The following is a 13,977-nucleotide window of genomic DNA, read 5'->3' as shown; positions in this document are numbered from 1 at the left end:
TGAAATACAATCAAGTCTCCCAATGTTTCACAAAAGGTCTTCTATCCTAGCCTAGCCTCCATCAAGAAGGAAGTCTCTCACATCGAATACCTATACACAGAGTCGCTACGCAGGGCGACAGCCTATGGTGTGCAACCACCCAGACGAAAGGATTATCCTCACAAGTCTACCCACTTTCCCTACCATCCGAGCCATTTTCAAACCCCCAACCCAAATCGACAATAAAAAAGAGACTTTTCATTTAAGCGCAATGTAACAGTTCGTCTAAAGATAGACCCTAGCGAAACAATGGCTCGGAAAAACAGAAAAAAGGATAACTAAAAAGTTAGTATAGTTGAGTGAAAATTTAAACTTCTACTGTTTGTACCGCAATTTTTCGTACCGTGTAGATAATTGCGACCCTGTCAATAATCTAGGGAATACAATGGCTCGATTGGATGCAAGCTAAAAATCGTTGAAACGTCAGCTTGGGAGCTCACCCTCGTCAGCCGCACCGTTGATCTAGTCAGGGGCCTACCGTAGATGTTATTCTGTGCATCCTGCGAGGGATGCAGATGACTTTATTCAAAATGCGCACGTCGCCTTGCGCACCTCTCGCTGTTGTAAATATTCACAATCATGTATACCGGCATCCCAAATGCTGATTGACCTTATGCTCTGCTAACCTCGAATACGATGAAATACTGCGAGGAACGTCATGTCCAACACCACAAACGCTACAGCCGCCCCGATCGTCGTTCCTCCAAGCGGGAAGTGGTGAGTGGTTTCCCAGCATAGCCACCGACATTAAACGACCTGTTACTGAGACATTTGCGAACTTTATAGGGATGGCAATGACGGTCCCTGGGCCACTTTCAATATCCACGTCGGCACTCCTGCGCAGACTGCCAGAGTCCTTGTTTCCACCGCCTTAGGGCAAAGTTGGGTCATTTCAGCGAACAAAACAGAAGGAGGATGCATCGGTACGGATCCGTCGACATGTCCGCAAACTCGAGGCGGGCTTGTCAACATAAATGCTTCGAGTACATGGAAAGACCAAGGCCTTTACGGCCTAGGCTTGGAGCAGAACATACAGGACTACCTTGATGAATATGACAGCGGCGACTTTGGCTTTGACACTCTAGGTTTAGGGGCAGCAGGAGATACGAGCGACGATTTGGATGGCCAGGTCATTGCTGCACTGGCCACTAAAGACTATGACGTGGGATTCCTTGGTGTCACCGACTACCCTACAAATTTTACTGCATTCGACGACCCGCATGCCAGCTATTTGTCTTCTTTAAAGGCACATAGTAAAATTCCGAGCCTGTCTTTTGCTTATTCGGCTGGAGCGCAATATCGTATGACTAGCCCGGCTGCATTCAATGACTTTCGTAATTGACAATTGACAGGTCCGAACAAGCCCGATGGGACCCTCACCTTGGGGGGTTATGATGCTTCAAAGTTCACGCCGAACGATGTTCCTTTCACAATGGCAGCTGATATATCACGAGACGTAGTTGTGGGGTTGCAGTCCATTACTTTCAGTGATGCGACAACAACAAATGACCCGCTGTTATCCACAGGCCTGTTAACATTCATCGATTCTTCGGTACCACACATTTGGCTGCCTATAGAAGCCTGCCAGGCTTTTGAAGATTCGTTTGGCATTGAATGGAACAGCACGATTGAACGATACCTCGTGAACGACACCCTTCATAGCCAATTGAAAAAGCAGAATGCCAGTGTCTCATTCATAATCGGCAACGACGTCAATGGCGGTTCCACGGTAAACATCACATTTCCATACGCCAGCTTTGACCTCAATATCAGTGCTCCATTTGTCGATACCACTCAATATTACTTTCCTCTACGTCAAGCAGCCAATTCTACTCAGTATACACTGGGACGAACATTCCTTCAAGAAGCGTAAGTCATGAAACATATTGTTCATTGAAAAAGTACTTACATTGATAGATACCTCATTGTCAACTATGAACAAAACAATTTCTCCGTCTCCCAGAATAGCTGGGTATCAAACGCCCCATCCCAAATCATACCCATTGCCGCAGCCTCCAACGCTACAACGTCGAAGATAACCAAAATCATAAAGCCCTCTCACAAAATCTCCACTGGCGCCATAGTTGGCATAATAGTCGCTGTTGTCGCCCTAATCATCGTCGCCGCAATTGCAGCCTTTTATATTATCAAGCACCGAAGCAAGAGGAGGAAGGTGGAAAAAGGGGAAATGGAAGGTGATGAAATGACCCCTTTCCACAAAGCAGAAATGGATGCCACGCCAGCCAGCAAGGCTCCCTTCGAAGAGCCACCATACGATTACAAATTCGGAGAGGAAATGAACGGCAGTAAACCCGATTTAGGGATGGACATGAGGAAAGGATCGGAAATGGAGGGCAGCAATCCGGACCTAGTAATGGTTGCGAAGCTAAAATCCGAAATGGAAGGGGACGCGGGCGTTATGCGAGCCGAAGCTCCGGGAAGCGGAGGCGTGTTGCGAGCTGAAGCCCCAGGAAGTGAGGGCGTGTTAAGAGCCGAAGCTGAAGGAAGTAGAGGTGGTTGGGAGATGGAAGGAAGCAAAGGGACTCCCAGAGCAGAGATGCCGGTGCCTACTTTCGCCCCAGTTGAAATGTACGCCGGTGATCATGGCCTTTACGAATTGCCATCCCCTCTCAGCGGCAGTGATCGACCCTCTCCCATCAGCTCGCCACATTCACCTGAAAGACAACCTGGCGCGGCGTCGTGGAGCAGACGGCAGATGGATGTTCCGCGATTACCTCGTTCTGGAAGCGACATTTCTTCACCGGATGAGGACAGCCAGGGAAATACTCGGAGTCCCCACAGATCAATGCACACGTCCAGGGGTCTCAATCCAAGTCAGGTGTCGCCGCAAAGCCAGAGCAGGGAACGACAGGGGAGCGGTGGGGAATTCGCAGACAGCGCATCAAGGAGGACAACACCAACGAATCTGTCGTCTAGCGACGAAAGCGATCCTGACAGATGGCGTCGGGGCTACGGCGGTAATCTATCACCCCGGAATCCTACATCCAGGGAGCTATCCTCGCCGACTGAAGGGGGCAGTGAAGGAAACAAACGGCTAGGGAGTACATCGAGCGCTGGTACGCCAAGAGCTACTCCACCGAATGAGCGCGCACCGAACAGTGGACCGCCGAGACCACCAGGGGAGTATTTCTGATTCATCCTACGATCTTACGTTTTCTCGGACATAGTCAATCCTGTTGGAATACCGGCACGGATACACTGGGCAAAAGCCATCTAGCACCGGAGGCGCTGGAGTGTAGGACGGGTAAAACGCCTGTAACACGAGGATTATCTCTTTCCGAAAGGACCAAGCCATGGTGAAACCATCGCTCAACAACATCAAAGGTCTCACTCTGATTAAAACCCCAATAATGATCACGACGACCGAGTGACACCAACGAACGCCCTGCCCCTATCCCAAAAGCACGGTGACCCATCACTAGAGACCCCCCCCCCCATATCTGCGCAACCTCCCCCTTTGGCGCTTCACCCAAAGTCCACCGTGTCCCATTCGCATCGACGACGCTATTCCCGTCGCCCGGTATCGGAAGAAGCGTGCTCAGGTTGGGCGGGAGCGGAGAGAGGGAAGAGGCAGTTTAGCCGGGGAATGGAAATAGGGAAATGCTTTTGGATGAGGTTGGAATTGTTGGGAGTCGGATTAGTACTTGCAGGAGCGACGGATTGATTGCATCTTTATCAACGCGAGTTCTGTGCTTTGTCAACGATTAAATAACCATGTGACTATTCTCCGTGCCATCTGAACAAGCAAAAAGGACTCGGTACGAATTGCTTAGGAATGGCGTTTCACCGCAGCATCAGTGACAGATCTGGACTGTCGAATCAATTTGCAGCATTCATTGCATTGCTTTCATCTATGTATCGCGCCAGCCTCAGGCCCTCGTTCCCCACCATCCTTTGCACGGTAGGTAAGCCGAAAGCCCAGCGATTGCGCCAACCACCTCTATCGCGTTTGCAATGACGCTAAGTGTGCGCAGAAAACCCAGACGCCGGACGTAAATTATTCGCGTGAAAGGAACCATTGCAGGACTTGAATTGAAGCGGCGCAACTGCCCGTCGAACACTTGGCTCAAATTTGCACGCTCGGCAGGGTATCATCCATGTCCCTAAGTGATGGTATAGCCTCCATCCACCCTCAGCTCGGCGCCGGTAACGTAGCCTGAAGCTTCACTCAAGAGATAAGTGACCGCTCCCATCAAATCCTCCGGCTGCCCCATTTTGCCCTGTGGGATCAGGGAGGTCCAGTGCTTGAAAAGCTCTGGATTGTCGTCGAGGATTTTTCCCGTCCTATAGTGCGTTAGATCTGGTAGTCAAAGGTAGAATGCAGGGCGAAGAGGCTTACAGCGCGGTCAGCATGTAACCCGGAGCAATCACGTTGACACGGATCCCAGCATGTGCCCATTCAACGGCCAAACTGGATGCCAAATGCCGAACAGCGGCTTTGGCCGCGTTGTAGGGCGCCTGTGGTTGAGGCACGTTGACAATGGCGCCTGACATGGAGCCGATCATGACCATGGAGCCTTTGACCTTGCGCTCCATGAGATGCCTAGCTACTTCGCAGGCGAAAAAGTAGGTGCCGTCGACATCGACCCCCCAGAGCTTCTTCATGCGGTCTGGCGGATATGCGATGGCATCGAAGTTTTCGGTGAAGCCGGCAGATGTAACGAGGTGGTCAATCTTGCCGTGGTCTTTGACAATGTCAGCAACGACCCTCTTGACCGACACGTGGTCAGACACGTCACAGTAGTGGGCCGTGACTTTAGGAATGCTGCTTGTGTCAATCATTGAAGGCCTCGAAGCTTTTAGGCGTAGACGTACATCTCAGCGCCAGGATTCTCCTCCTGAAAGTGTCTCATGAGCTCCTGTGCCTGGCGATCGCCTTCCTCCTCTGCATCACGTTAGTCGCTGTCAGTGGCAACGTAGAAAGGTACTGACTATTCAAGTCGACAATGGCTACGTCGGCGCCGGAGATGACGCAAGCCTGGCTCATGACAAGGCCCAATCCTCGAGCCCCGCCGGTTACGACAGCCACACCACCCTCAAGCGTAAAGGAAGCCAATGTTCTCTTGAAATGAAGCCCACCGCGGCCCTGAATGGGCTTGGACGGTGGGTGGTCAGACTCGTCCGGGTGTTCAATGCGAATGGTCTTATCGGTACGACCGAAAGATCCCTCGTGAGACTTTTCATTGTCGAGAGCTCGTCCGGCGGCGCTAGGGGTGCGCTTGTCCTCCTTGTAGAGCTTGGTACTGCATGTGATTGGGCGGATGGAATATATTGGCTTGGAGAGGGAAAGGGATGTGATGCGCGAGGCGGTTGCTGAGAGGAGCTTGGGCGAGCGTGCGATGACACGAGAAGTAAACATTGTGTGGGGGCGGAATGGATAATCGATGGTGCACCAAGCTGTGCAATGAAAGTGTCTGAGGTTGTAGAGGTATGGAATTGTGAAGCGCTACTGGATGATGTTGTTGTCGTAGGTAGGAAGAATGACGAGGTAGTGAGAGCTGGCCGGAGCTGGCGGGTGATTTGTTTTCGTGTATGACGAAAATGCTGCTATGGATGGTATTGCAGTGAAGAATTTGTAGAAAACGTGGTATTGACTTTTATAGTAATATTTTATTACTCTATTGATTGATTAATTCAACCCTTTTTCATCTTAATCCCCCCACTCGTGGCACTATGCGCGTGGGGGAAGAGCTCTTTCGGCCTTCATTATCCAACGTCCCGAGCTCGCCCCATCCCTTTTGCATCCCTGTCCACTTTCTCTCCGAATATAATATGTCATTTCATCGTATCGACAAACAAGAAAACCAAATCAAGGTATTCGAGTACTCTTTCTGGTGGTGTCTTCGAGGCCGGGTTCCAAAGCTCCAGAGCATTCTCAACTCCAATTTCATCCTCTAACGAATTCAATTCTTAATACTCAGTAGTGGTTTTCAAAAGCATCCATCTCATTCTCGTCCATCAAGTCCCACTTCCTCGCTGTCAACTTTCTCATCTTCTTCCCTGGCGTTTTACCAGGGGACTGTGCCTTGTACGCAGCTGCATCTATCAAGCTCATGCCATTGAACTTGGAGAGTGCTGTTCCCAGCGCAGCGGGTCCGTAGTCCTTGCTGGGACTGGATAGTTGAGGCTTTCGCGGTGCTTTGGTTGGAGATCGACATTGTAAATCACGCTCAAGAGCTTCAAGCTTGCGACGGAGAGCTTCATTCTCGTTTTCCAGCTCGGTAGTGCGTGTGTCTTGATCAATGGCATCTTCATGGACTGTGCACGATCAGTACGATGGTGGAGAGCATGGAGAAGTCGGCTCACTTTGGATACCCTGGGTAAGTATCTCCAATTTGCGATCAAGGTGCTCGTCATTTCGATCTGCCTATGTTGCTGATCAGTATTGCTCTCCGACCTCGTTTGTATGGTCTCAAGCTTACCTCTTCACCCCAGGCCCCCATCCATCGTCTCCTCTCCTCTGCGGTTCTTCTCTCCATCTCACCCCAGCATTCCTCCCTTACCTCCATCTCAATCTGTTCCGCCTTCTCTTCGGCCTTCTGCCAGTTTTCTTCCGCTTCTCTCCTACGCTCTTCTTGCTCCGTCAATTTCACATTCAGTATCTCGACCTCCTCATTCAGCCTAGCAATCTCTGAGAATGCCATCTCCACTACTGCCTCGTCTGTGTGCGCAGCGGGGGGGCAACGTCTGACCACTAGGAGTTCTGCCAGTGGTATTGGAAAGGATTGTACTGGAGACCGATGGTATGCGAGGAACGGTAACTTCGCGGGCTAGAGCGGAATACCGTAGGATTTGGGAGGTAGCATTGAACTCGTTCAATGGATCAGCGGTCACGATCATGATGGCCTTCTGGGCGTTTCTATGGTGCGTGGTGTGGGTCGCGTGGTGATGAGAAGAGGAGGGGAAGGAATTGGAGAAGAGCAGCTCGGTCAGCTTGCATTGGCGGAAAGGAACCAGGGTCGGCTACCGAAAATTAACATTCATCCCCATACTTAGACAGTCTTTCCTACCTTTGTACCATCGTTACTGTCGCTCTGCATCTGCAAACATTGGCCGAGATACATCAAGCTTTCATTGATCTTTCCAGCTTCTGCCAGCGTTGCTCCTGCGGTTTTTGCATTTCTAGCACGTTCGGATCCAGCCAGGTCAACGACAGTCAGCTGAGAGCCGGTCCATGAGTTTGACAAGCCACCTCTTGGCCGCCTTTTCACTTCGACGCAGAAGAAGCCATGACTCCTCGAGCTGACGCTGTTGCTTCCAGTTCCAGCAACCCTCCGCTCCATCAGTCCCGTCTCCAACACTATCAACGCCTCTTCATAGCTCCCACACACTACCTTGCGCAGGCCAGCAACCACCTTCCGATCTGGTGATGCTTCGGTTGATTTGAAGAGCAAGTGTCTTCGACGAAGGTCTTTCTGATTGCTTGGCACCGACAAAAGATCAAAGATGCGGTCGTTGTATACCTCATACATCGAGACTAGGATCGCGTATTCCGCATTCGGCTCGACAGAAAAGGCGAGGTCGCTGATGTCTGGGAACTGTGGGAGCGCAGAAGGTCGTTGGGGAAGCTTGCGTTTAGGCACGCTAGGGGTAAAGGCTGGGTCCTGTAGGTTATCACCAAACCGCACTTTAGCTTGCTTTCTTGTCATCCTCGGGATTGGGAGTTTCCAAACAGAGAGCTGGGACGGAAGGCTGCTCATATGATTGGGAGTCTGCTCTGCATTGGGTACAGACGCTGCCTTGTCCTCTTTGACAACTGAGCTGTCTGTTTCTTCGGGAGAAGGAGTTCCAGCATCGAGACTCAGGATCGACCACTGGCTTCTCGGACCAGTCGAATGATGTACCTTCAATGAAGAATGGGGGACCTTGAGGGACGAACGAGAAGGATTGCCTACCATCATGGGTGTTGGGGCTCTCGAGCGGGACGGCTCTTGCAGACAGTCTCCGTATACATTGTCCAGGAAGCCTGAGGCAGAGAAGATTTGGGCTTCTGAGGCGTCGGTGGCATTTAGGGATGCGATCAACGACGGATGGTTTGCTGAATGCAGCGTCTGCGTGTCAAGGGAGCGGTATAAGAGATCCAGAGATAGTTGGGTCAGCCCTCTCTGCGATTTCGATCCTAGTATCGTATGACTCTGGCCACACATCAGCCAAACCCAACCTCCCAAGCGCATTGACAGTGCTATGAACGAACCTTCCCCGACCCCGTAACCCCCAATGTAGCAAGCAACCCGTCTCTGCCTTCTCCCAGCACACCCTCGATCAACGGCACCACGCCCGTCCCTCTGAAAATATCAATCTGCTCCGCCTGCTCTTCAAACACCTTCGTAAACGCAAACTTCTCCACTGCTCGCTTCCGGGAGTCGCTGGGCGGATGGATCGTGATGTGTGTCGGCATTCCATCTTGCGATTCTTTACCAGGGGCTTCGACTGTGAGATAGCGTTCTGAGGGCGCAAGGAGCGGATAGAGGGATTGTTGTGTCAATTGGACGAGGGGGGACGGCGGAGGACGCAGGCGGAGGTAAACTTGGAAGAGGGAGGTAGGAGAAGGTTTGTGGGATTGGTCTGTTGCTGCCATGATGGGTGTGGTGATTGAGCGTGGAGTGTCAAGTCTGATTTTCGGTTTTTAGATAGTCGATGGTTCGAAAGAAGATTGTTTACTATTTTAAGCCGAGGGGCAACCGGTTGCTAGGCGCTTTCTTGGGACCGAGGTCACTCGACTACTACTTCATGCCAAAGGCTTTTTCTTTACAGGTTTTAAGAGCAAGAAGTAGATACGTATATCGAATATGATGCAAATCTTGGATGCTGTCTGATCTTCTCTACAATCAATCTGGAGCCCGAAGGCCGGCTGCCTGGTGCTCCGGTCGCATCATGGAAGCATAACGCAAATAAACGACTTTCTTAAAGCAGCGTTCAGGCACGGGTCCCTTTGATCATGGCCCTATGTCCCTCTGTTCGAATGGCCTAGCGCTTGGAGTACATCCCCAGTACCTAGCAGGCAGTTTCAGGGTAGAACCCTTTGTTCACCGGCGAGTGCACCTCTGTCTTCCAAAAGCTCGGGGCCAATTCCACGCTACCTAGAATGCCACGTGTTTACATCCGAGCGATACGCTGTCTAAGTGGCCGATCAAAGAAACTTTCCCCCCGTCCACACTGGCGCGTTCAGATTCCTCACTTGACGAGAGCTCACCGTCGTCGGATTCTTGACCGACCCCAGACTGCGCCGGCCAGGAGTCCATTACCCGTATGCGTTGTAGTATGGTGTTATCAGCTTCATCTCCCTGTTGATATGGCAAGATAGTGGCACAATAGTCTATTAGAGGATAGACATCGGATGGCGGATACATGCTTGGGCTGAAGCAGACCGGGACAAGCAACCTGGCATGTCTGCTTCTTTGTCCCATACCTAGTTGACGAACTTTTGGGCCTGGCCATGACAACGATGTGGCCCTTCGTAAAACTCCATGATGCGCCAGAAAATCCGTTGGACTTTGGATGGTGATCTCGTTTGCTCGGACAACAGAAAAGCGCGCTAATGGAACTCATAGCATGGCTTGTGGATTCAACCCTGTTCACTTCTTCTACTCGAATGGCGATTTACGATAACAGATGTGTGTGGCCAGGGTTTGTTCAGGACGCCACACCGATGTACTCAGTGAAATGAGGGATGAGACCCATTACGTATAAAGTACCTTATGGATACCCGACTCTCATCGGCTAACCGAGGGTCTTTCGAGCAGGACATATCGTAAGAGGCTCAGGGTGTTATTTCAGGCCCACCTCAAAAATGCATGGTGCTTGAAACATGCTTGGTGTGCGTTACTGGCGAGTGTACGCACATAAGAAATACCGTTGGTTCATCGTTGCCATTCACATTCAAGTATCATGTCACGGAACCTAGACTCTATCTATCAAATTCAACGGTGCTATGCGAAGTGGTACATCGTAGTAAGCGGTCTATAGTACAAGGAGCATACGAGTATGTACCCAGAGAAACTTCCAACGACACCATGCAATGCCATGCCAGCTCGCTGAAACGCTCAAGTTGCAACTCCAAAATGCTTGCGAAGATACAATAGTAGTACAGTAGTCATACAACAACTCAAATGGCTGGTGTTGCATCCATTCCCACCATCATGACATCAAGGCTTGCCGGCCTTTCAAATCAGTGTTCCTGACCCACAGACCGATTCTGCTCCCTCTCGAGCAGTAGCGTAAGCTGGCCCTTCGTCCTCGGTAAAGGCTGGGAGGTCCCGGCTGGTGGCTCAGGTCCCGCGGATGCAGGGGCTTTGAGCGCGACTATCTCATTTTTGAAAGCCTCTTTGCCCTTATTCCTGCCGGCAGTGGGTGTACCTTGGCCTGTGTCTAGCATGCCTAAGGCTTGGAACGAGGCAGCTGTTGGCACAGCTGCGGTGGATTTGCGTGCAAAGGTGGAAATGTTCGTGAACGATCGGTGCGAGGGTCGTGTCTTGTCCACAAACTTAGACCTGAACTCGGGATCCACAAGGGGTTTGGATATCTCAGGATTGGCGTTAGCTATCTCTTCACCAAGCGTAGGTCCTGAGATTGGGTTCGTAGAAGGCTCTCGTGCCCCCGCATCCTCACCGCCAAAGTCAACCGCCGGTTCCTCGCCGGATGGTGGACTTGGGGGCGACCCCTGCGATGCTTCGAAGGATGCGGACTTGCCGCTCGTAATCGTCTTAGCGATGATGCTTCCGTTTCTGCTTCTTGGCTGGGACTCTTAGCGGTGATCGTAAAAGTAGGCTTCATACTCCGAGCCAAATTTGGTGAAGATGAACTTCTCAAAGGTGCGTCTTTCGAGACGCCAAAGGAGGAAGCTTGCGATGACCTTTGCCGCATGACAGGGGGTCTTCTCTTACTCGCACCGGCAGTGGCCACTACTATAGGATTCCTCCTTCCGGATCGCTGACTGCTTTCGCCAGACAGACGACCACCGGATAATCGTGAGACAGTAGAAACTTTGGGAATCGATACCGCGACCTCCTCATTGAAGCGTGTCGTAGTCGATTTACGGGCAGATTTTCCGGCGATGGGAACAAGTGATTCTGTAGGTATGGCATCATCGTCGAGGCTGACAGCCTCCTCATTGCCAGCACCTGCAGTAGACCATACTTCTCGGGAAGCTGGAGACAAAACAGAGGAGCTCTTTGATGATCGATTAGAGCCCGAGCTTAACTTCTTCAGTATTGGCGGCGGCCGAGTGGTTGTTGTTTGCCTGTTCTCCTTTGCCTTGGTAGTGGCTTCTGAAGACATTTGTAAAGAACTTTGAAGCGATGGCGTGACTGAGGGACCCTCCAATTTCTCATCAGGCGGAACAGGTTCAGCCTTGGGCGAGGCTGGCGAGCTTGACACTGCACTTTTGGTAGAGGTGATCGAGCGAGCTCCTCTGTCATAGCTACCTAGACTTCTTGAGGATCGCGGCGATGGCGTTGGTGTGGTTCTGATGTAACCACCCTGGCTTATGCTATTAAATTGCCTACCGATCAGCGCACCACTTAGACGCTCTCGTACACGATCACTCATCGCAATCCTCCAAAAGAAGTTCTCGAGTCTTTGGCCCACATTCTCTGCAATGGCTGCATTCCCTGACGAGTAGACTAGGAAATCGACAATGTGAGCTGTCTCGCGAAGAAGAAGTTTGGCTGAGGTAGCATACTTCGCCATAATTTCAGAGTATCCTCAGCTTCGAAGGTAACAGCCTCGTCTAACCCCACTGTAACGCCCTTCTTATTGCTGACCAAACCCTCTGGCAAGCCTCCGACCATCTCGGGCAGCTCGCTCACTGGGCGAGCGAAGATTCATATGTTATGTCATGGACATGGTTGCAGGCGAACAGCAAAGTGAAGCCTGTCATACAATGACAATTTATGTCAGCGCACATAAGAATGGCAAAACGCTACACTTCAAATTACAAGTTTCCAAGGTATATGTATCCTTGGTAGATATGTTGAAACGGGTACCTGAAAGCAATAATGGGGGGAGGCGGAGCTGGTTTCATAAAGCAGGGACAAAGCGACAATGAGCGGGACATTATTGCAAGGAGACAGGAATTTTCCATGTACGTAAATTTAATGATTGGCTCGCTGGGAAGATAGGAGGAGGGTCACCTGTTGAAAATCCCGGCCACTTGGAAGGTACTTGTAAGGTAAGGTAAGGTAAGGTATGCGACCAGCAAGTTTGTAATAAACCAAATCGCTATAAGATTAAGACCCCCGTTGCATATAAAAATACCGTTCCAAATAAACGATTTCAGTCGTAGGTACTAGTAGTACGCCACAGTTAGGCTGCAAAATAGTAGTCCCCTGGGCTGGGTGGGGAGATCGCCGGTTCGTAGCACTAAAGATCGTATCTTTATCTTTATTAAGGTTAGTCTTGGTCGAATCTGGCGGATTTGGCCCAGGTTTACCTTAGGCCCTTCTTGGGCACCGCGTGAGACTATCCTACGGTACTTACTTTAGAGTGTTCGAAATCAGACTGCTATAAGGCCCCATTGCATATAAGATACTGTAAGAAACGAGGATCAGAATGAAGGTTTTGCCTGTAAAACAGTGTCTTACATGACAAAGAAGATACATGTAATCAACAAAGAAAAAGATCTGCGCCGCCAAATCTCAGTAAGGAATACAACGTCGATGAGCGGTGTGATCGATGCACGTGGCAAAAACGTGACATCATCCGAACTTTCTTCAACTCTTGCTCTTCTTGACGTGGCACTGCACCCAAGTCGCTTCTAAGCACTCAACATGTCGTATCGAGCTTCTTCGCGCAGACACCTTGACCTTGTGACCGCCGGGCGCAATTAAAACAACAGGCGGCAGATGAGATTTGCAATTCAGTCACCGCTTGGAGTATGGTGTGCCAATCGTCAAGGTCAGCTGTCCATCAAGCACTGAACATTTACCCACAACTTACAAGGACCTGTTCACTTGTTTCACCACCACTATCTGGAAGACTTGTTGGGAAAAAGGCCCAGCCCTGAAATTTCTAATTGCCGGGTTCATGCGGCAAAAGATCTTGCTTGCTTCAATTGCGGGAAGAACATGCATGCCAACGCACGCGACATTCAAACCGAAAGCTGAGTTCATGTATGATGTATGCCATCTCGATTCCAGAATCCCCACGGCAAGCGTCTCTACTTCTGGAAGATGAATACGCGTATACTGGTTTCTCCTCGCCGTTGGACGGTACATCATTGGAAAACCGTGACCGAGAGCGTGTGCTTAAGAAAAGATGCACACCTTGTCCATGCGTTCTGATTTGAAGCTCCTCTGTGTCCATTTGCAAAAAGATGCACGATGGGTGGCTTGTAGAGCAGATATCCCTTGTACTTGGCCCTTTTATAGCGGTCAGAGTCCTCTGCCATCGGCGTGTCCGATGCCAGTGAAGGCGACATGTGGGATAGTAGTACCAGCCAGTAAAGTCGTCTGTACAATCCCAAGTCAACATGCTGTGCTGGCGCTGCTCCAAATTGCAAAAGGGTCGCAAAGCTTACTGCATTTATACGACGTCTGCCATACCTAGGACTGCATAGCTGCCAGATCTACTCCCAGCAAACCTTTCAGGGCTCTTGGGACGGAAAGTAGCTAGCTGACATTCCATGAGCAGTGAGGACGTATTCGGGATGAGCCGTTTACGCGGGCAAATCTATAATGTATGGTTATCGTTGCGTCCCAGATCTGCGTGCACTTGCAGGAAGGTGGCACCGGTGGCTTCGGGTCCACGGGTCATGGGTCACGACATCGTAAGATACGAGTTCAGGCTTCATTACGAGAGATCCACTTCTTAAATCGGCCTTTAACATCAAGAATCTATTACCAACGTCATTCCCAGTCCACATCATACATGTGCTAGCGTACAATCCTCTTTACTCTCTACTCTCTACTCTTTATCATC

The 13,977-nt window shown here is 50.6% G+C and overlaps 6 protein-coding genes across 6 annotated transcripts; 1 reads left to right on the top strand and 5 right to left on the bottom strand.

Moving 5' to 3' along the window:
• Positions 1-697: 697 nt before the first annotated feature.
• Positions 698-3,193, top strand: HO173_002203 (uncharacterized protein; the record flags this gene model as incomplete). The annotated part of the gene is made up of 4 exons (XM_037304137.1): positions 698-756; positions 826-1,340; positions 1,392-1,908; positions 1,957-3,193. The coding sequence occupies 4 exons, from the start codon at positions 698-700 to the stop codon at positions 3,191-3,193; spliced, it is 2,328 nt and encodes a 775-aa protein (XP_037168932.1).
• A 970-nt stretch (positions 3,194-4,163) lies between these two features.
• On the bottom strand, positions 4,164-5,419 carry HO173_002202 (uncharacterized protein; the record flags this gene model as incomplete). Its single annotated transcript, XM_037304136.1, has 4 exons — positions 4,164-4,344; positions 4,400-4,825; positions 4,876-4,945; positions 4,993-5,419. The coding sequence occupies 4 exons, from the start codon at positions 5,417-5,419 to the stop codon at positions 4,164-4,166; spliced, it is 1,104 nt and encodes a 367-aa protein (XP_037168931.1).
• A 558-nt stretch (positions 5,420-5,977) lies between these two features.
• Positions 5,978-8,638, bottom strand: HO173_002201 (uncharacterized protein; the record flags this gene model as incomplete). Its single annotated transcript, XM_037304135.1, has 6 exons — positions 5,978-6,318; positions 6,367-6,427; positions 6,483-6,712; positions 6,792-7,023; positions 7,071-8,195; positions 8,255-8,638. The coding sequence occupies 6 exons, from the start codon at positions 8,636-8,638 to the stop codon at positions 5,978-5,980; spliced, it is 2,373 nt and encodes a 790-aa protein (XP_037168930.1).
• Positions 8,639-9,140: 502 nt separating this feature from the next.
• On the bottom strand, positions 9,141-9,410 carry HO173_002200 (uncharacterized protein; the record flags this gene model as incomplete). The annotated part of the gene is made up of 1 exon (XM_037304134.1): positions 9,141-9,410. One exon carries the CDS (start codon positions 9,408-9,410, stop codon positions 9,141-9,143), a length of 270 nt encoding a protein of 89 aa, XP_037168929.1.
• Positions 9,411-10,228: 818 nt separating this feature from the next.
• HO173_002199 (uncharacterized protein) lies at positions 10,229-10,435 on the bottom strand (the record flags this gene model as incomplete). The annotated part of the gene is made up of 1 exon (XM_037304133.1): positions 10,229-10,435. One exon carries the CDS (start codon positions 10,433-10,435, stop codon positions 10,229-10,231), a length of 207 nt encoding a protein of 68 aa, XP_037168928.1.
• Positions 10,436-10,599: 164 nt separating this feature from the next.
• HO173_002198 (uncharacterized protein) lies at positions 10,600-11,849 on the bottom strand (the record flags this gene model as incomplete). Its single annotated transcript, XM_037304132.1, has 2 exons — positions 10,600-11,681; positions 11,741-11,849. The coding sequence occupies 2 exons, from the start codon at positions 11,847-11,849 to the stop codon at positions 10,600-10,602; spliced, it is 1,191 nt and encodes a 396-aa protein (XP_037168927.1).
• Between the last annotated feature and the right edge of the window lie 2,128 nt (positions 11,850-13,977).

This window comes from Letharia columbiana (assembly GCF_014066305.1).
Source record: "Letharia columbiana isolate WasteWater2 chromosome Unknown Sc0000004_s0, whole genome shotgun sequence".
Classification (NCBI taxonomy): domain Eukaryota; kingdom Fungi; phylum Ascomycota; class Lecanoromycetes; order Lecanorales; family Parmeliaceae; genus Letharia; species Letharia columbiana.
Note: the sequence above shows the minus strand (reverse complement) of the source record. Positions and strands in the feature narration are given on the sequence as shown.